Source organism: Podarcis erhardii (genome assembly GCF_964252035.2).
Source record: "Podarcis erhardii genome assembly, chromosome: 1".
Lineage (NCBI taxonomy): Eukaryota > Metazoa > Chordata > Lepidosauria > Squamata > Lacertidae > Podarcis > Podarcis erhardii.
The window spans coordinates 9,876,358-9,898,857 of record NC_138497.1 but is presented as its reverse complement, the minus strand read 5'-3'; the positions used below and the strand labels follow the sequence as shown (position 1 = coordinate 9,898,857).

The 22,500-nt window shown below is 48.1% G+C and overlaps 1 protein-coding gene across 3 annotated transcripts in view; it reads right to left on the bottom strand.

Annotated features, from left to right (window-relative positions):
- SYT16 (synaptotagmin 16) overlaps window positions 1-22,500 on the bottom strand; it is a 109,376-nt gene that overhangs the window by 20,366 nt on the left and 66,510 nt on the right. For 2 of the 3 annotated variants that reach the window (XM_081862022.1, XM_081862023.1), the window contains exon 4: window positions 4,688-4,944. In XM_081862022.1, coding sequence (XP_081718148.1) covers window positions 4,688-4,944 — 257 coding nt within the window. Of the gene's footprint in view, window positions 1-4,687; window positions 4,945-10,121; window positions 10,335-22,500 lie in introns of all 3 variants that reach the window. The other variant, XM_081862024.1, reaches the window with a different exon arrangement.

Below are 22,500 nucleotides of genomic sequence, written 5' to 3'. Positions count from 1 at the left end.
TACGTCCTTCACTGCAATCCACTCCCAATACAACAACTGAATTTATATACGTGTGGTGGAAGAAAAAAATAAGCAAATAAGAGGAAAAGGGGAAAAGCAATATCTATCTAACAAAACAAGCAATTACGGGAATGGCCCTGAAATGGTTTTTGTGGTTCCACCATCAAAAGCAAAGGGTTCTTTTAAAATAAAAAATTTAAAAATCCAAATAAGTGGATGTTTGAATGGAGTTTTAAGATACCGGAAATATTTTTAGAATATAAGAATAGCAGAGGCAGCCTTTTATCTCAGCCCCACAATGCAGCCAGACAAGCTACTCAAAGGAGGCTGAATGAAATCCAAGCACATACAACTTTGCTGCTTCTTGTTTAGCCCAACAAACCATTGTGTGCTGGTGATGGAACAAGCGACAAGCTTCAGGGCTCTCCCCGTGGCTCGTCTTCTTGGTTTGTTAAAATTGCAGATTCCGGCGACATCCAAACCAGGGAACTGGTTTAAGCGCTACTTACAAATCAAGACTGCAACCCACAGTTGAATCCTAGTTTACAAGCCAGGACTGTACACAGCACTTAAACCTATGGCAAACCTTTCTTTTTTTAAAAAAAAGGCTGGGTGATGAAGTAGTGTGGTGTAGTGGTTAGAACGTTGGATTGGGACCTGGGAGGTAAAAGGTAAAGGTAAAGGGACCCCGACCATTAAGTTCAGTCACGGATGACTCTGGGGTTGCAGCGCTCATCTCGCTTTACTGGCCAAGGGAGCCGGCGTACAGCTTCCAGGTCATGTGGCCAGCACGACTAAGCTGTTTCTGGCGAACGAGAGCAGCACAAGGAAACGGTGTTTACCTTCCCACCGGAGCAGTACCTATTTATCTACTTGCACTTTGACGTGCTTTTGAACTGCTAGGTTGGCAGGAGCAGGGACCAAGCAACGGGAGCTCACCCCGCCGTGGGGATTCGAACCGCCGACCTTCTGATCGGCAAGCCCTAGGCTCTGTGGTTTAGACCACAGCACCACCTGCGTTCAAATCCCCGCTCAGTCATGAAGCTCACTGGGTGATCTTAGGCCAGTTACGGCCTCTCAGCCTGACCTACTTTGCAGGGATGTTGTGGGGATCAGATGAGGAGGGGAAGGACCGTGTATGCTATCAAGCTCCTTGGAGGAAAAGGTGGGATATATGGCAATAAATAAACAGACAAGTATTGTAAGATATGAGTACAATTAAGCTGGTTAAACACACACACATCTGCCTCTGCATCTTATAATTCATAACGAACTGTAGGAAGAGAACCCTGCAGCCTAGGCAGCAGGATTTAATCTCTGCTCATTGGCTGATGAGCACAGCTGAGAGATGGGAGGAGATCCGTGAGAGGGTGAGGATTTAAAACGGAAGGGAAGGGGGAGACTTGCAAAGGTCTTTGCATGTCTCCTCCTTACTTTCTAATTTCCAATATCTCAAGCAAAGGCAGAGGACTGGAGAAATCTCCTCCTCTTTCAAATGAAGGGGAAAGGAGAAAAAGAGGCATATTTTGCAAGCAAAGCCAAAAGCACCCTTTGAAACAGGCTCCTTTAAAGGAAGGGGTGGAGTCTGCTTCAAAGAGTGCTTTGCAAGTCTCCCCGTGTTCCTCTTTTTAATCTCTGACACTGGTTTTACAGGGGAAGCTCAGGAAGACTTGAAAAGCCACAGAGAAATTCTGACACGTGGGAGGCCCCATGTCCCCTTGCAAAAAAAAGAGAGAGAGGAGGAAACGTGGATCTCTATTTTCCCGCTTTGAAATTGTAACACGAGCCCTTGCAGGAGAACTGATGCACTCATCTTTGTAGGCTTCATCCCCTCAGAAAGGGCAACCAGGCCCACAATGTTCGTTAGCTGTGGTAGGCACTAAAAAAAATTAGGGAGGGTATATATTTTCCTGCACAAAGACCTCTGGGTGGATCTTGGCACACAGAAAATGGCAGGTGCTCCTTTGCCTGCAAATTTCATCCACTTAAGTAAAAAAGGAAGATGTTGCAGCTGTTTTAGATTCCCCATTATTGTCAATGAGGTGGAAACAACTTGAGATTTAACAGGGCATCTTCAAACCCGAATAACAGATTGAACTGGAATGAAACAGAGTGGATCTGAAACATATCAGACTGCTTCCGGGTGCTATAGGTACAAGAAAAAAAAATCTATCAACTTAGAAAGAAGAGGAGGCGGAGGAAGAGCTGAAGGACATAAAGATATCTGATCAGCCATCTTGCTACCAGGGTGGCATTCAGAGGGGGCAGAATTTCAAGCCACTAGGGGGTGCTAGACTATCAACTGCCTTAACTATGGCTAAGGAGTCATCAGTGACTCAAACCTACAGAGCCACTAGTGAAAAGCAGATATTCCCAGTTTGTAGGGAACAAACCAAATTCTAAGTAGCCATCTGCCAAGTGCCGCTGTTTTAACTGTGGTTTGTTAACTTTGCTTAATGATAAAACCATGGGCTTAGCATTATGTTCAGCAGACCATGCTTGGTAATCTGAATCTGCCGGAAAGATTTTATGTTAAAAAAAACCTGCAAACTGACGTATTTCAATAATAGCTGTCAAGCATGTGGAGGGGAGAGAAGTATCTGCAGCTGCAGAATTTTATAAAGCCTTGAAAGCCCTCGTTTCCCAATCCCCTTCATAGTGATTGCTACAACATCCTTATCTGGAAAAGGATTCTGGCAGGCAAACGTGTTCTGTAAGAGCAGGCAAAGTCAGCCCTCCAGATGTTTTGGGACTACAACTCCCATCATCCCTAGCTAACAGGACCAGTGGTCAGGGATGGTGGAAATTGTAGTCTCAAAACATCTGGAGGGCCGAGTTTGCCTATGCCTGTGTAAGAGTCACTGCATGAATCGAAGTGATGGATGCCACATTCTCGGGGGCTGAGCAGGCGGGGTTTGCAGCTGCCTTATATATAAGGTCAGACGATGGGCCCATCTACCTACACTGATTGGCAGGGTCTTTCCAAGGGTTCAGACAGGAAGGGCTCACCCGAGAGGGTTTTCTTTCTGTCCCACCACTTTCCCTGGGGAAACCCACTGTTTACGGCTGAATCAGAGCAAATGTCAATCGGGTGTTCTGCAGATCGACTCTCGTTCCGATATAGCGCTAAACCTCGGGTCTTTCCGGGGAAAGTCTTCTAGAACCCCTGCCAAGAAGTCATGGACCAAACAGAAGAAACTGCAGGGCAAATAGAAGTGTGGGTGAGCATAAAGTGTCTCCTGGCCCTGGCATCTCTCCTGAAGGTGCCAGGAATTGAACCCAAGGCCTTGGGCATTCAAAGCAGATGATGTACAGTTAAGCTATGGCTTTGCCACCATGCACATTGGTGGTGCTAGATAAATAATAGTAGTAGTCAAAAAGCATTCCATATTAATAACAACAACAACAACCTTTAGGAGTTATCTGAAGGCAGCCCTGTATAGAGAAGTCTATTAATGTTCAATGTTTTACTATGTTTTTATATATGTTGGAAGCCGCCCAGAGTGGTTGGTGCAACCCAGTCAGACGGGTGGGATATTATTATTATTATTATTATTATTATTATTATTATTATTATTATTACAGTGGTGCCCCGCAAGACGAATGCCTCGCAAGACGAAAAACCCACTAGACGAAAGGGTTTTCCGTGGCGCTTCGCAAGACGAATTTCCCTATGGGCTTGCTTCGCAAGACGAAAACGTCTTGCGAGTCTTGCGAATTTTTTTCGATTCCCCCCCCCTTTTTTCTAAGCCGCTAAGCCACTAATAGCTGCTAAGCCGCTAATAGCGCTAAGCCGCTAATAGGGGTGTTTCGCAAGACGAAAAAACCGCTAGACGAAGAGACTCACAGAACGGATTATTTTCGTCTTGCGAGGCACCACTGTATTATTATTATTATTATTATTACTACTACTACTACTATTATTTTATTTGTACCCCCTCCATCTGACTGGGTTGCCCCAGCCACTCTGGGCAGCTTCCAACAAATAGAAAAGCAGAATAAAACATCAGACATTAGAAACTTTCCTACACAGTCATAGCTCGGGTTACAGATGCTTTAGGCTGTGTTTTTTTGGGGTACGGACCCGCCAAAACCCGGAAGTACCGGAACGGGTTACTTCTGGGTTTCGGCAGTTGCACATGTGCAGAAGCGCTAAATCACTGCTTGCGCATGCGCGGAAGCGCCGAATCACAACCTGCGCGTGCGTAGATGCACCGCTGCAGGTTGCAAACGCTGTGGGTTGCGAACATGCATCCTGCACAGATCACGTTTGCAACCCGAGCGTCCACTGTACAGGACTGCCTTCAGATATCTTCTATATGGGCTTTCCATAACTGCAACTACACATTATCCATTCATACCAAATGGACTTAACACCCACAACCTTCCAGGCTGTGAGCGCACAAGACGTCCTAAAAAGGAGAGGTATCCCAATATTGAGTTTGACCAAACTGCGGGAGGCAGTGGAAGACAGGAGTGCCTGGCGTGCTCTGGTCCATGGGGTCACGAAGAATCGGACACGACTAAACGACTAAACAACAAATCCCAATAGTACAGTGCTCTTTCATTAATTAACTCATTTCATGACATTAAAACATGGTAAACAGAAATGCAGCCGCCCTAGAGAACACATCTAAGAAGGAATGGAACAACCTCCACGTTGCAAAAACAACTGCTTTCTTCTTACCTCCGGGCTCCAGGCCGACGAGCTGTCCGTGGCGTCGTTCCCTTCGAATCCTTGGTTGCTAAAAGCCGTCTCCATTTCCAAGCTCCCTTCCGTCTCTTGCCGGCTGAGGCTGGGCGTCGCGCTGACCTCCACCCCGGGGTCTTTGGGCTGCCCAGAGCCCCTGCTCTCTGACGCCGTTCTGGAGTCGAGGGATAGATGGTCATCTTCGTGATAAGAGAGGTTGTCTTGGTAACTCAGTTGGCTGAACCCGTCGAGATCTAGCACATTTTAAGAGCAGAGAGAAAAATAATTTTGTCGGGGGGGGGATTAAGACCAGCCGTTTCTGTATCCCTCAAGTGTGCAGATGCTTTAATCCCCTGCATCACAGGGCCTAGAAGTGATAACTATGCATGAGGGATTTGGGAATCCTGAGCCTTCAAAGGAAGAACACCTCTTTCCAACAGAATGGCAACGAAGGAGCCAAACCAGTTTCTCCCTTGGGAACCAACCGAAGGGCCTCTTCGCCCCAAACCCTAGGAGTTTTGTTTTGAAGTGCACACCTGAAAATGTAGGGTGGGTGACGAGCAACTGTTTGAGAGCATGTGCATCATGTACATGGAAGTCAGTGTGCAGAACCTCTGCTGCCTTGCATGACATCTTTGGGAGAAAAAAAGGCTACACAAATCCAGAGTGAAGTCCCTAAGACAGTGCGATGGTGCCTTGTATGCCTCATTCTGCCAGGGATGCCAACTATAGAGGGCAGAAGGGGCTTCAGCCTCCTCAATATTTGTAGCCAGAGGGTTGAGCCCTCCCTGCAATATTGAGGGAGCCACCCTCGTTCTGGAAGAAAGTACAGGGTTATAAAGACTAGGACTAGCCGCCCGAGAAATAGCTTCTATCCAAATGCAATTTTGGTTTTAAACGCGGTGTAAGGTAGTCTCTGTGGGAGTACAGTGGTACCTCTGGTTACGTCCTTAATTCATTCCGAGGTCCGTTCTTAACCTGAAACTGTTCTTAACTTGAAGCACCACTTTAGCTAATGGGGCCTCCTGCTGCCGCCGTGCAATTTCTGTTCTCATCCTGAAGCAAAGTTCTTAACCCGAGGTACTATTTCTGGGTTAGTGGAGTCTGTAACCTGAAGCATATGCAACCTGAAGCTGTACAGTGGTACCTCGGGTTACATACGCTTCAGGTTACATACGCTTCAGGTTACAGACTCCGCTAACCCAGAAATAGTGCTTCAGATTAAGAACTTTGCTTCAGGGTGAGAACAGAAATCGTCTTCCGGTGGCGCGGCGGCAGCAGGAGACCCCATTAGCTAAAGTGGTGCTTTAGGTTAAGAACAGTTTCAGGTTAAGAACGGACCTCCGGAATGAATTAAGTACTTAACCTGAGGTACCACTGTATATTGTATTTAATTATGAGGTATCAGAGTTTTTAGGGAAGTTCAGGGAAGTTTTTAATATTTAATACTATACTGTTTTTAACACTTGATTGGGAGCCGCCCAGAGTGGGTGGGGAAACTCAGCCAGATGGGCGGGGTATAAATAATAAATTATTATTATATTATTATTATTTAGGTGGTTAACCAGGCTGGGATAGCTGGGATAGCAAGCTTGTTGGTTTTTGAATGTCTGATGTAGATTTTTTCAATTTCGTTGTTCTGTATGGGACAATGACAATAAAGATTATTATTGTATCATATCGTATCATATCGTATCGTATCCTCCTCCGCCCCCAGGCAAGCACTGGCCCACTGGGTAGGGGGCGGGAGGTGAAGAGGACAATTTTCACCCTCCGTGTTCCCCACCATGATTGCAAGTTGTTGGGCACAACCCATTGCGCCTGCCTTCCGGCAACTCCTGCAGCCAAGCTGGTGCCCAACGTCTTGCTCTGCTTTCCTTCGGACCACATCAGAGAGGCCAGAGGAGGGTCTTGTTATTTGGGCAGCCCAGGACCTCCAGACCCTCTGCCCAGGCTTGCACCACAAGGAACTCACTTCGGCGCTGCTAACACAGCAGTTTGCTTTCCCCCTTGGAGGCGGACTCCATTGTCTCCCAAGACAGAAGGATGCCAACAGGGCAGGAGTTGTTAGTGGGACTGACTAGAACCTGGCAGCCAGGGTTCAAATCCCCACATTGGGTGGCCTTGAGCCAGCCACTATCTTCCTACCTCACAGGGTTGTTGTGAGGATAAAATGGAGGGGGGGGAATTTGTACACCACCTTGATCTCCTTGGAGAAAAGGCGGGATATGAATCTACCGTATTTTTCGCTCTATAGGACGCAGCTTTTCCCCTCCAAAAATGAAGGGGAAATGTGTGTGCGTCCTAGGGAGCGAGTGCAGGATCCTTGGCTTCAGTGATAGCAACGTGAAGCCTCTGAAGCGCAGAGGGAAAACTCCCCCCGCGCTCCGGAGGCTTCACGTTGCTTTCGCTGAAGCCGCCTGAAGCCCCCGGAGCGCAGGGAACTCCTGCTGCGCTCCAGGGCTTCAGGCAGCTATCTGCAAGCCTTCAGAGCACGGCAGGACTTCCCGCTGTGCTCCGAAGGCTTGCAGATAGCCGCCTGAAGCCTGGAGAGCGAGAGGGGTCGGTGCACACCAATCCCTCTTGCTCTCCAGGCTACGCTTCACTGGAGAGGCGCTGCACAGTTTTCCCTCTCTGCGCAGTGCCCCTTCAGCGAAGCGGGAGGAGAAATGGAAGGGGCTCTGTTTCTCCTGCCGCTTCGGTGAAGGGGCGCTGAGCAGAGAGGGGGGGAATTTTTTTTTCCTGTTCTCCCCCTCCTATGTGCATCTTATAGAGCAAAAAATACGGTAATCAGAAGACCCTGTTTCTCTATGTTAGGGAAGGAGAGCCTCGGGCCCAGAGGCTGAATGTGGCCCTCTAGACCTCTGCACTTGGCCCTTGGACTTCTCTCCAGGCCACATCCCTCACTGGCCCCGCTATGCACCCTCCTTCCATGTTTTTGCCTGGCTAGATGTGCCCTTGAACTCAGATAATGTCTCGTGCTTGTCTGGATGTCATGGGTGCTTGAGCTGAGATTCCTGAATTGCAAGGGGTCGGACTGGATGACCTTTGGGGGTCCCTTCCAATGCTACGATTCCATGATTCTCTGACAGAGACAGGGGAGTGCAGAAACTCGCATGCCCTACTAAGCTAAGATGTACACTTGCTTCTCTGCCAACTTTTGCCTTTGCTTAGTTGGTAGAGCACAAGGCTCTCAATCGCAGTGCTGCGGGTTCGAGTCCCAATTAGGGCAAGATCCCTGCATTGCCAGGGGGCTGGACTAGATGACATTGGGGTGTCCCTTCCAACTCTGCAATTCTATGGTTCTTTGAAGTTGCCCAGGAGCAGCCCTGCAGCTGAAAAAGCTTCCCGCTCCCCTGCTCTGAATTATTTCTCCCTCACCACACATTTACCATCCTTCATTTGCTAGAGAAGAGGGGCAAGGAAGGGAGACGGAAGAAGCCACCCAGGAATAATGGGAAGCCTTTCCTTGGGCAAAACTCTGCAGGGGTGCAGAGACACTTAACGTTTCAGCTGTGCTCAGGTCTGCAGCCTATGAAAGCCCTGCTGAAATCAGCACAGCTTTATACTGTATTTTTTGCTCTAGAAGACTCACTTTTTCCCTCCTAAAAAGTAAGGGGAAATGTGTGTGCGTCTTATGGAGCGAATGCAGGCTGCACAGCTATCAGAGAAACCAGAACACCAAGAGGGATTGCTGCTTTCACTGCGCCGCGATCCCTCTTGCTGTTCTGGCTTCTGAGATTCAGAATATATTTTTTCTTGTTTTCCTCCTCCAAAAACTAGGTGCGTCTTGTGGTCTGGTGCGTCTTATAGAGCGAAAAATACGGTAGTTTGGCCCAGGGCATCTTCACAAGCCCAGTCGGTTCAATGGGGCTTCCAGCCAAGTTAAAAGTGTGCATTTAGGTTGAAAACCACATGGTCCCGTTCTTATGAACAGAACGGGTCCAGATGGCGTTTCCCCACTTCCCAAACCAAAGGCTTATGCTTATGATGGCTCCCAGCTCTGCTAAAATCAAACAGGACTCGGCTCACGCAGCAGATTGCAGCTCCGAAATCAACAAGGACACGATTGATATATATACATTTGGGGCACGTCGGAGCGGTGGGCTGAAAAGGCAGGTTTTATAAATGTAAAAAAATAAAAAAGCGCCGCAGGCTTTTCAGAATAGAAGACGTGCCTTTCTAGTGAGAAGTTACATTACACACTTCCCACACAAAGTTTGCCTCCCCACCGTGCCTTGTGGATTTGGTCTGAAGCCAGGATGTTGGCTATTATTACGGAATGCAGTTTGAGGGATTCAGTTGGGATGGTTGAATCCTGCAGACTAGGTGGGTGAAAACTGTGTTCTGTAAAATCTCGGGGTTCCCTTGGCAACGTTGTACAGTAGTACCTTGGTTCCTGAACTCAATCCGTTCTGGAAGTCCGTTTGACTTCCAAAATGTTCACAAACCAAGGCACAGCTTCTGATTGGCTGATGGGCCCCGGAAACATTGACAACAACCGAAACGGACATTCGGCTTCTAAAAAACGTTCGCAAACCGGAGCACTTACTTCCGGGTTTGCGGCATTCAGGAGCCAATTTGTTTGGGAGCCAAGCCGTTTGGGAACCAAGGTACCGCTATATAGAAATGTCGGGGAGCCAATGATTGCAGAGTTCCCCAGGGAGAAATTCAGTAATGGCGAACAAGCTTTCCTGAAAAGATTTTCCCTTGCAAGGAAGTGCAGTGTTGAGGTTCATCCATTGATGAAACACTCTGTCACAAGAGACTAGGGCCCTGCGGGACTTGACATCTTTCCGCAGGCCTTTGGCCAAGCCTTTGGCCAGGGCACAGCCTGACTCCCTCCTTCGGCAATCTTCGCGGAGCTCTGGCCCAATGGTTGCCATTGGTTTGATTTGAATTAATTTTATAATGAATGGTTTTAGAGTGTTGTGTTGTGTTGTGTTGTGTTGTGTTGTACTGTTGTACTGTTTTATTGTTGTTAGCCGCCCTGAGCCCGGCTTCGGCTGGGGAGGGCGGGATATAAATAAAAATTCAGGTGCAAAGTGAGACTTAGGAAATGTCGTGCAGAAAAGTGAGTGTGTTCTGTAGAATGCTTCCCAGAATCCTCTGCCATTCGCAAGGTTCTCTGGGAAGTTGACCCAGAGAATCTTGGGAGATGCGTTTTTCTTGGGTTACTGACTGTTTTGTTACACCTTTGACGTTCTCATCTTGAAAGGCTATACCTATCAACTGAGATTCAAAATGGATAATCCTTTCAAGTCATGGGAAGACGGTGTGCGCGCACCAGCACATCAGTGCATTTTTTCCTGCTTTTGCCATTTCCTCCGAAGCCACAGAAACTGAGTCCATCCTTGTTGGACTTCTCGGAGTAAACCATCTCTTGTGTTTGACTGCTTTGTTTCTTTTTTTGGAGAGAGCTGGGTAATACCTTCGCATTCAGAGGCCTCGGAGCTGTACTCTTCGTGATTCGACAGCAAGCGGTTGAATTTGGGCCTGCGCTCGGAACCGGCTTGCGTTCCTTTCTCGGAAACTCCCGAACGGAAGCTCTGCGAGCGCGAAACGGAGATCTCAAACTGCTTGATCACCTCGTCGTCGCTGTCCGAGGAGGTGGTCAGGTCTTCGTCTTCCCCGAAGCTATTCACTGGGAGAAAAGAGCACACACACAAACACATACAAAGAGGAATTTTGACAGCTCGTGGAGAAGGATGCAGAGAAAGTGACAGTTTCCAGATAAGAAAGACACTTAGAGCATCAGTCACTGAGTGTCTAAAAAAATGTAGTATAAACACTGACAACTGGGAAACACTGGCCTGCGAGCGCTCCAGTTGGAGAGCAGCCTTTACCAAAGGCGTCATGGGCTTTGAAGACACTCGAACTCAGGACGCAAGGGAGAAACATGATAGGAGGAAGGCACGCTTGGCAAATCAGCTCCCACCTGGAAACCAATGTCCCCACTGTGGAAGGAAGTGTGGATCCAGAATTGGCCTCCACAGTCACTTACGGACTCAGTGTTAAAACCGTGTTTATGGAAGACAATTTTACTCGGCTACGAGGGATCGCCAAAGAAGAAGAAGGTAAGTTGAGACCTGCTGGGTGAGTCCAGCATCCTGTTCTCACAGGGGCCAACTAGATGCCTGTGGAAAACCAGCAAGCAGGATTCAAGCACAAGAGCCCTCTCTTCCAGCGACTTGCTACCTTGAACTGCAAAGGCAGAGCACAGCCATCATGGCTAGCAGCCATCAATAGCTTCTCCTCTAAGTGACTTCCCTTGACTTTCTATGTCCCTTCCTATTGGCAGAATCAACTAGAAATATTTCACTCCTGCTTCCCCATTATACCCCAATCAATTTTTCCTTTCCTTTCCAATGAACAGGATGGGTGTCAGTGGAGAGAAGTTGTAATGGTGGTTAGCATTCACTTGCTTCCATTTAAAATAATTGTCGAAGCGGCGATTATATACCGGGTAAAGGTAAAGGGACCCCTGACCATTAGGTCCAGTCGTGGCCGACTCTGGGGTTGCGGTGCTCATCTCGCTTTATTGGCCGAGGGAGCCGGTGTACAGCTTCTGGGTCATGTGACCAGCATGACTAAGCCACTTCTGGCAAACCAGAGCAGTGCACGGAAACCCCGTTTACCTTCCCGCCAGAGCGGTACCTATTTATCTACTTGCACTTTGATGTGCTTTCGAACTGCTAGGTTGGCAGGAGCAGGGACCGAGCAACGGGAGTTCACCTCGCCGCGGGGATTCGAACCGCTGACCTTCTGATCGGCAAGTCCTAGGCAGTGTGGTTTAACCCACAGTGCCACCCGCGTCCCATATACCGAGTATAGGGCAGTATATAAATTCAATGAAGCACAAGCAGAAGCAGAAGAAGAGTGGTACCTCAGTTTTCCAACATCTTGGAAGTCAAACATTTTAGTTTTTGAATGCTTTTCAGAAGCTGAACGTGCCACACGGCTTCCATATTGAGTTTTCCGAAAGTAAATGCTTCGGTTTTGAACATTTTGGAAGTTGAATGGTCTTTGGGAATGGATTATGTTCGAAAACCAAGGCAGCACTGTATTTTCAGGATTATTGATGCACATATAAATATGACACGTTTCTGCCAGCGAGCATCAAATCCAGAGAGCCTCTGCTGCTGAGCAAGCGTCTAATCCTCTTTTATTCTGTCAAGCACCAAGGAACATGCAGAGGATCTAGGAAGGCACCTTCTATTAAGTCAGACCATTGGATGAAACTACTTCAGTACTGTCTGCACTGACTGGCAGCAGCTCTCCAGGGTTTCAGCCATGGAGTCTCTCCCAGCCCTGCCTCAAGATGCCTTTAGGCCACAGCTTGGGTCCCCAACTCCCAATAGCTAGCAGGACCAGTGGTCAGGGATGATGGGAGCTGGAGTCCAGCAACAGCCGGGAACACTAGTTTGAGAAACACTGGGGGATTAAAACCTGGGGCTTTCTGAATGCAAAGCAGATGCTCTTCCACCAAGGAGGAAAACAAAGCAAAGGAGTTTGCAGCAATGCCCTCATCTGGGCAAAAAGATCAGATTTGGAGTTGAAATGCTACAGCCATGCAGACCAGCAAATCAAACCCTGTTTCAGTCTTGCCCCTCCCACCCCCAACGTTTTATGCTAGCTATCTGCAGCTATTTGCTGCACAGTTCAGGCAATTTTCCAATTTGTCACTGTAATGGTTATAAGGGGTTGCTCGTGCGTAAGTTACCGCCACTCCTGCCTAGGTAGCCTGGTTAAACCTGTTCTGGTTGGACAGCCCTTCACTTCGTGGCTGTTCAGTCGCTAGCAGAATCCGTCAGTGGGCGTTTCTTGAACTTCTTCCAGCAAAGAAGTTCTTTGACGCCAAGTCTATGCCTACTTTCCCTGCGCGGAAGTCTTCTGCGCAGGGTGGGTGTGGGCAGCGGAGGACCCGTGCTCTCCCCGCTGGTCTCCAGCGAAGAGTCTTGGAGCCCCCTCGCGGATTCTCCCATCTGCCCTCCTCTATCCCTGGTGTTATGCTGATTCCCTTCCCCAGCCGATGAGCTCCCTCTCTCCCTGCTGGGCCCCTCTCCAGCATCGCTTGAGAGCCTTGCCTCCACCTCTGGCTCTGATGTCAGTTCCCTGACAGTCACTGTAGTAAAGTTAGTATTATTTAGAAATCATTCCTTGGTCAAGCAAAGGGAGTGAAGCCTTGTGGGAGTTTCAATCGGCCACAAGGACCCTGGGAAAGAAGTTGTGTATCTTTAAACCTTAGACTAGTTGGCTCCTTGGCTGAAAGCTTTATTGGAATAAAGGAAGCTTTGATTTAATGAAAGAGCTAACACCTGGGGTTGCTAACACCTGGGGTTGAGAGTGTGAATCCCCCCCCCCCCCAGTGATGCTATCTGTCCTTGAATTGCTTGGGAATGAGGGTCTGGCTAATTTCCACGGAAGGGAGGAAATTCTTTGATTTAAAGTTTAGATTCTAAATTGCCCCAGCTGTCAAGAGGTAAATTGATTGACCAGCAAGCCGGTCATTGGCGAATTTAAAAATAATTTGAGTCTTATGATTGGCTTGAAAGTTACGACGCCAAGTGCGAATTGTGAATAAAAGATCAGAGAATCGTTTTGCTCTTTGCTCTCTGCCTTTGCTCTGCAATCCGCAAAGATGCCCGGCTCTATTGTTCCAACTTAATAGCCGTCGTTTCGTCTTTTGAAATGGAGATCTTCAAAAGCCTTCAACTTGCAGATTCTTAAAGGACTTCAACTATCCTATTTTGTGTTAGAGCTTGTGAGTATGTAGAGTTAGCTATACTATGTACCATTGTTATTTTCTTATCTGTAACGCTCAAAAGAAGTGCCTGCTATTCTAGCATGATTCTTATGTTATTTTAAAATAAACCTTTTAAGAATGAAACTGTTTTAGTTTGTGTGCCTTTCCGGAGGGAATAGCTAAGTCCTAGCCTTATGCTTGGTTACGCTCTACCGTAGAACTTCTGCCTGCAAGTCTGTGGATGCAGCTTGTGGAGTAGGGGGACAGCCAGGATAACAGGTCGCAGCCTTCTCCCTGGGTTGTGATTCTGGGTCCCCTGGACACGAGGGAGTGGTGGCAGCCCTACCGGGTCGTGTTTGTTCTGTTTTGCAAAAAGTAATTTGCCTGCCAACCCTGCCCTGGGTGTCCTAGTCTGGCCGGAGAGCAGAGACAGGAGAAGGGAGGGGCAAGTGGTTGGGGGCGAACATTACTACATGTTGGCAGCGTGGTGGGATTGAACTTCCCGCGGAAAGGCACTTTGATCTTTTAAACTTGGCACGAATCTTTTGTGGGTTACAGGTGGTTTAAGATCCACTAACCAGCACTGAATAACATCTGGCATTTATTAAAAACATACAAGCTCCATCCCACCCCAAGCCGAGCTCTAACCTGGAAAGGCTAAATACACTTGAGCTAAACACAGCGAGAGTGTATGCAATTCCATTGATGGGAATGGTAATCCGAATATTTGAAGCACCCCAAGTTGGGTAAGGCTGACTTAGACCACGCCGTATGATTCTGCTTGCTCCTTCCTGACCTTGCTGTCCCCTGGGTGACTTTGGGTGTCCTTTATAGCAGACCTCCCCATCTGGCATCATCCAAATGTTTCGTACACCATCTCCCATCAACCCCAGTGGCAGGGACTGGCTGGCTTCTGCCAGCCAGGGAACCCCCTAGGAAAGCCTTAGAGGAGGAAGACTCAGAGTCCGGGGAGTGGCAGTGGGACACTGAGGGCAGGTCAGAGGGAAAAGAAGGGGAGGAATGGTTGGATGCTGAAGAGGCAACAGGCTTTAGCGAGCAAGAGGAGCCAAGTGCAGAAAGCAGTTCAGACTCAGCAGATGAAGCAGAGGAGGAGGAGGAAGACAGATGCTGCAGAAACATGCCAGGAGCTTGCTGCTGGTACTGTACTAAGCTCCTCTCCACCCTTGTCTCCAAGGACACAGAACAAAGAGCACCGATTTGCCCCGTCCAACATAGTTTGAGGCTGCTTGGAAGGAGTCTTAGAGGGAAGTAGAAGGTGAAGACATTCAGTCCTGGCAACTGTTTCATAGGGGCCAGTCCTGTTTCTAGGCACTGTTGCCTTGCATACTTTTCCCTAGAATAAAGAGTTAACTTTTCTGTTTGTCTCTGCGTCCAGAGTGCCAACCTGCATCTCAACCAGCCCTGACACCCAGCTAGCATGACCAATGATCAGGGATTGTGGGAACTGTAGACCATGGGCCTCAGGGTGGCACCAGGTTGGCAGAGGCTGGTATATACTAGTATACCAATGTTTTTTGTGCTGGATGGTGTAAGTAAGAGAAACAGACCCTCAAGTGCAGAGACAACTCTGTTCCCCGTCGCAGGCGTTGGTCGTGCCGAAAAACTGCTGCAACCAGCCTTGGCTGGTGCCAGAACTGTGTTCCTTTATTCCCAAGGGTAAGCAACACAAAACAGTAACACACCCGACAGCTGGTGTGTTCATATGCTCATGCTCTCCCTTTCTAGCACGCACACACACACACACACCAGCTGTCCCTCGCACCCACCGCTCCACAAGTTCCCAAAGGAAAGAATCCTCCTGTTCTGTTTCCCCCTGGCGCAGATGGCTGGGAAATTTGAGATGCGGCACAGAGCCTCTTTTTTTAATTCCAATTAGCAGGGGTGATGGCATCGGAACATCTGTTCTTTTATAACCAAGGATCTGCGCTGGGCTCAGTCTCCGGCAAGGTTGTTTTCCCCAAGGCCAGAGCTCACCCTGGAAGTACCTCGGAGGCACCGTTTAAGGACGACACGGGGAGGACAAAGTTTCTGGGCTCAGACGCAAGGTAGGGAAGCTGGGAGAGCCAGCGGCAACGTCAAACAAAGGGCACCGTACTGATCCCATCAGCAGGGAAATACACATGAATTTGGAAGAGTCCGGGCTGCAAGCAGCATCAACGGCATACCCTCCAGCATTCCACGGGGTCACAGAATTGCAGAGTTGGAAGGGACCCAAGGGTCATCTAGTCCAACCCCCTGCAATGCAGAAATCTCAGCTAAAGCATCCATGACACATGGCCATCCAACCCCTGCTTAAACACCTCCAAGGAAGGAGATGCACATCTTTCGGAGCCATACTCCCACGCAGGTCAGCTTGTGTGGCACCAGAAGCCAGGATGGATGGCTTCTGTAATTCTGGGATGTCCTGGGAAAACTGGGGTGGTTGTGGGGAGGGTATGCAATGGGGGTCTCTTTCAGTCTCACTTTCCTACACATCCAGTTAATGTATTTATTTACTTTTTAATGAAGGCTTGAGCCTATCCATAGCAGGGAGGTAATAGCGTTTTGGCAGTTCACGTTTCTCAGAGGTAAACACATTTTACAGAAGGTGGTCGTCAAGACCATATAACACCGGTCCTGAAAGACCTACATTGGCTCCTAGTATGTTTCCGAGCACAATTCAAAGTGTTGGTGCTGACCTTTAAAGCCCTAAACAGCCTCAGCCCAGTATACCTGAAGGAGCGTCTCCACGCCCATCGTTCAGCCCTGATACTGAAGTCCACCTCTGAGGGCCTTTTGGCGGTTCTCTCGCTGCGAGAAGTGAGGTTACAGGGAAACAGGGAAAGGGCCTTCTCAGTGGTGGCACCTGCCCTGTGGTACGCCCTCCCACCAGATGTCAAGGAAATAAACAACTGTCTGACTTTTAGAAGACATCTGAAGGTTTTTAATATTCTGTTGGGAGCCACCCAGAGTGGCTGGGGAAACCCTGCCAGATGGGTGGGGTATAAATAATAAATTATTATTATTATTAGTGGTAGTAGTAATAGTACTTCGCCACACAGATAAACTATGGAATGCGCTCTGCAAGAGGCAGCGATGGCTCCCAACTTGAATGGTTTTAAAGGAGGATTAGGCAAGTTATTGGGGGATTAGGCTACCAGTGGCAACCACCCACAATGGGTATGCTCTCCCTCCATTGTCAATGGCAAGCTCTGGAAACCAGTTTCTGGGAAATACAATCAGGGAAAGCACAGTTAAAAGAAAATGCCTCGTTTAAGGCGGCACAGTTAGTTGCCAGCTGAGTTGGGAATTCAAGTTTGGGCTCCACTGAGCCATGCTGGCTATCAAAGGAAAATCCCTCCATTTCCCAGGCCTTGCTTTGTCGCAATGTGAATGTTTCAAAGACAACGAAGTTCAGGGAAGGGATGTCAGATGCTAACAGCCCACGAAATCTTGCAGAACTCCAACTCCCATCAGCCCCAGCCATCATGACCAATGGTATGGGAGCGATGGGAATTGGGGTTGAACAACATCTGGCAGGTGCCACATTGGTCAGCCCTGGATTAATCTAAAGCTGTGTTTCCCAAACTTGGGTCTCCAGGTGTTTTCGGACTACAATTCCCATCACCCCTGCTAGGGATGATGGGAGTTGTAGTCCAAAAGCAGACCCCCCCCCCAATTTTGAAAAAACTACTGATCTAGCGGAACACCAAATACCTGATTCAGCAAGGTTCTTTTCTGAAAGTCTCTTTCTACACACACACAGACACACGTTCTTCCATAAAGGTAAAGGTAAAGGGACCCTTGACCATTAGGTCCAGTCGTGACTGACTCTGGGGTTGTAGTGCTCATCTCGCTTTATTGGCCAAGGGAGCCGGCGTACAGCTTCCAGGTCATGTGGCCAGCATGACTAAGCCGCTTCTGGCGAACCAGAGCAGCGCACGGAAACACCGTTTACCTTCCCGCCGGAGCGGTACCTATTTATCTACTTGCATTTTGATGTGCTTTCGAACTGCTAGGTTGGCAGGAGCTGGGACCGAGCAACGGGAGCTCACCCCGTCGCGGGGATTCAAACCGCTGACCTTCTGATCGGCAAGTCCTAGGCTCTGTGGCTTAACCCACAGCGCCACCTGCATCCCTACATTCTTCCATAGCTATGAAGAAAAACAGCACTTGGAAAAAGATGAAATACTTTTGTGCTGGATCTCTCTCCCTTCCTCCCACACAGCAGATACATCACGGTAGCCTGGAAACCTACAGCGCTTTCGACCGCTTGCACATTGCTCGGGTTCCAGAACGAAGATTCACAAGCAAGTGGATTCAGGGGCGGAAGGAACAGGTCTTAGCCGTGACACAGCCTTGCAGAGCCAGTTTGCCATGCAAGGTGATTAAGGCTCCTCCACAAGGCTTTGTTCCTTGCAACGTCTGAAAAACGAAGGGTTCAGCCACCTGTTGCTTTGTCCCATACCTAGAATGCGTTGGTGTGAGGGGTTCTGCCTTTGCCTTGCCACTTTTCTCCAGAAAACCTGCTCTTTGGCGCTACATAGGGACAAGGATCATTCCGGTAAAAACCAGAAACTCCAACATTTCTCTGATGAAAATAGGGATGTCCTACTCAAGGATAATACAGTCGCATCTTGGTTGACGAACACCTTGCGGCTGAAACGTTTTGGCTCCCGAACGCCGCAAACCTGGAACTGATTGTTCCAGTTTTCAAACGTTCTTTTGGAAGCCAAACGTCCGGTGGGGCTTCCGATTGGCTGCAGGAACTTCCTCCAGCCAATCAGAAGCCACGCCTTGGTTTCTGAACATTTTGGAAGTCAAACGGACTTCCGGAATGGATTCTGTTCGACTTCTGAGGTACCACTGTAATAATAATTTTATTTTTTATACCCTGCCAATCTGACTGAGTTGCCCCAGCCACTCTGGGTAGCATCCAACACACACACACACACACACACAAAACAGGGCTGCCTTCAGATGTCTTCTAAAGGTTGCGTAGTACTTATCTCCTTAGCTTGTGGGTTGCATAACTCCATACCCTCCAAGATTTCTCCAATGAAAATAGACATGTCCTGGGGAAAAGCGGGATGTTCCGAGATCAAATCAGAAACTTTCCCTGGAAAATAGGGACACTGGCAAGTCCTGCGACTGTTGTAAAGTCCGGGCCTACCTTACATGGCTGTTGTAAAGATTACCTCCTAACATATACGTGTTGCACACTCTATACTAAACACGAAGAAAGGAATCCATCTGCCATTCATTTCCAGGTTCTTTGGAAATACTTGGCAAGCTTCTCTGGAGAAGTCATGCTGCGGCTGCATTCACTGAGCAAAGCCTAAGTTCCATCTTTGAACTGTCTGGCACCCATCCTACTGCTCTCCAATATGCTCATCTCGTGTTTCGCTTTATTCTGTATAAACTACCCATGTGAGTCAAGTGGTCCAACCTAGTCTCCTGCTTGATGAAAATTGGTTCTTCTGCCAATTCTCAGCTATTGTCACATTTGTGATCTCACTATCCCCAAAAAGGCTTCTCAGACGCTGGATTAATTAAGGTTATGACTCAAATCAGAGCCAAGTGCCAGAATGTGACATTTCATTGCGTACAATATTCGCGCTTCAGATTTCTGTTTGGTAAACAACGTATCTCATGGAAATCGGCACATGTTGGCAGCCAAACAGAGAGAGGAAGGGGACTGAGTTTTACAAATATAGACTGTCCAGAACCTCAGATGTATCTGAGACATTGGCTCATGCCGTATAAATGTGTGCTGACAAACCCAGAGCCAAAATGAACCATTAACTGCCAAAGAAAACCCCTGGATTACAATTCAGGAGGCACCTCTTGTGGGCTGAATAAGAACTAAGGTGTGTTGCTGTTTTTATCAGCACACTTTGTGTCTCCATTGGCTTACCAATGGCTGGGTGTCTGTGTTATCGACACCTGTAGCAGACCAACACAGCTACCTCTCTGGAAACTGTAACATGCAAGACTGCCTAATACGGAGGCAGCTCACTGCTCCATCTAGATCACCACCCGCCCTGCCATGCAGGAATCCCTTGCGGACAACTGCAGTGCCTGGAGATGGACAAGCCATGCATCCACAGCAAGGATCAGAGGAGGAATGGCTGCTTGGAGGAGCACAGAGAGAAGAAAAGCTGTGGTGCATCTGCAGCAGTATAACTGGACATCCCTTTTAGAAACCATGCTCAGCAGCAAATATATTTAAGTTGTTTGGTGCATTTATGGTCAGGGTAGCCAACAGGGTTCCCCCCAGATAATGTGGATGACAACTTCCATTCCTGACCATGGCCAATGGTAAGGGATAATAAGAACACAGAAAAAGAGCTTGCAGGATCAGGCCAGTGGACCATCTTCTCCCTATCTCCTGCCTTCATGGGGTGAGGCAACCAGAACTGTAAAGTGGTACCTCGGGTTACAGATGCTTCAGGTTACAAACTCTACTAACCCAGAAAGAATACCTCGGGTTAAAAACTTTGCTTCAGGATGAGGCAGCGGCACAGCGGCAGCAGGAGGCCCCATTAGCTAAAGTGGTACCTCAGGTTAAGAACAGTTTCAGTTTAAGAACGGACCTCCAGAACAAATTAGGTTCGTAACCCACAGTACCACTGTACACGGTATTCCAAGCATAGTTGTATCTTTTAACCGAGATGCAGTAAAAAAACCAACGTTTTTCAGCAGAAGCTAAACAAAGTCATTGGCTAGCCCCGATTTCAGTCTTGACAGTTGCAAAGGAAGACTTCACTTTCTGCCGTTTTAACTCTGCCAGATTCTCTCTCTCTCTCTCTCTCTCTCTCTCTCTCTCTCTCTCTCTCTCTTTCTCTCTCATATGTATCGAGGCCCTTTATGTTCCAAACAACAAGAACACAGTGTCAGGCTGAGAGGCCGGAAGCCTTCCGTTTTCATAAACACGAGAGTTAAAAGTACAGAACGCTGGGGGTGGAAGCGTCAATGCTAATCTAAACCATTCAAGGTGAACTGCGTCTCATTCGCCTCTCCTGTATTTCAACGATTATCTCTTCGCTTGCAAATGCCAAATGTTGTCAGCTGTCAACAGAACACTTCTCTTTGTTCGCAGTCTGCAAGTAAACATTTACCTCGCAGCATGCAGGAAGAAAGATCTGCCAGAAAGGACATACTCTCTGGGCAGAACGGCACAACCCAGAGGTGCCTTGATAACTCACAACACCCAGCTCATCCTTCTCCACCTTGTTGCCCTCAAAATGGTTTGGGAAAAGACCATAAGGAAGGCCGTGATAGAACTTATCCAACACCCAGCAAGACATAGAATCATAGCGCTGGAAGGGACCAATCTCAACTAGATCATACATGACAGGTGGCCATCTAACCTCTGCTTAAAACCCTCCGAGGAAGGAGATTCCACCACCTTCTAAGGGAGACCGTTCCACTGTCGAACAGCTCTTACCATCAGAAAGTTATTCCTGATGTTTAGTTGGAATCTCCTTTCGTATCTCCTTTCATTATCTTCTTCTTTATCAGGCTGAACATCCCCAACCCCTTCAACTGTTCCTCATAAGGAACGCTTGGTTTCCAGACCCTTGATCATCTTGGTTGCCCTCCTCTGCACACCTTCCAGCTTGTCCATATCCTTATTAAATTGTGGCAACCACAACTGGACACAGGACTCCAGGTGTGGTCTGAACAAGGCAGAACATAGAGTGGCACTATAAAAAGCAGAGACATCACCTTGCCAACAAAGGTCCATATACCGGTAGTTAAAGCTATGGTTTTCCCAGTAGTGATGTATGGAAGTGAGAGCTGGAACATAAAGAAGGCTGATCGCCTTCTTTTTATGCTTTTGAATTATGGTGTTGGAGGAGACTCTTGAGAGTCCCATGGACTGCAAGAAGATCAAACCTATCCATTCTGAAGGAAATCAGCCCTGAGTGCTCACTGGAAGGACAGATCCTGAAGCTGAGGCTCCAAGACTTTGGCCAGCTCATGAGAAGAGAAGACTCCCTGGAAAACACCCTGGTGTTGGGAAAGATTTAGGGCACTAGGAGAAGGGGATGACGGAGGACAAGATGGTTGGACAGTGTTCTCGAAGCCACAAACATGAGTCTGAACAAACTGCGGGAGGCAGTGGAAGACAGGAGTGCCTGGCGTGCTCTGGTCCAGGGGGTCACAAAGAGTCGGACCCGACTGAACGCCTAAACAACAACAATGACATCCCTTGATCTGGGCACTAGACCTATGTAGATGCAGCCTAGAATAGCATTAGCTTTCTTTGCTGCTGCATCACACAGAAGACCACCAGAAGCCTGCTAGAAGGACCTGAGTGCAGCTGCACTTTCTCCCCATTTCTGATTCCAGCAAACAGTACTCAGAGGCAAACGGCCCCCAAATAGTGGAGGCAGAGAATAGCTATTGCGGCTAGCAGCCATTGAGAGCTTCACCTTCCATGAATTTGTCTAATCCTCTTCTAAAGGCATCCAAGCTGCTTGTCAGCACCATATATTGTGGGAGCAAATTCCAGAGCCTAACTAAGCGTGCGGGTGAAAAGGTGCTTTCTTCTGCCTGTCCTGAATCTTCCAACATTCAGCTTGATTGGATGATATCAGGTTCTAGGATGGGGGGGGGGAGTTTCTCTCGATCCACTTTCCCTGTACCATGTGCAATTTTATACACCTCATTTTGATCTCACAGGGAAAAGCACTTCCAAACAAGCCCTGAAGTTCTTGTGTCCATGAGTTGCTATTCCTGCATCACAGGGAGTTGGACAAGCTATCCATTGGAGGGCCCTTCCGAATCTACAATTCTATGATACAATTATTACACGTCTTCACTCCATGACCCCATGATTAGATCTACAGAATATATTTAAAGCACACCCAACACGCAATTTAAAGCACCCCCCAAAAGAATCCTGGGAATTATAGCTCTGTGAAGGGGGAAACTACAGTTCCCGGTATTCTTTGGGTTAGAGCACTACACTTTAAAAGTACTTTGGATGTGCTTTAAATGCATGTCTTCAACCGCTACGATTCCCACCCCCGCCACCCCTAGAATCTTCTTCTTA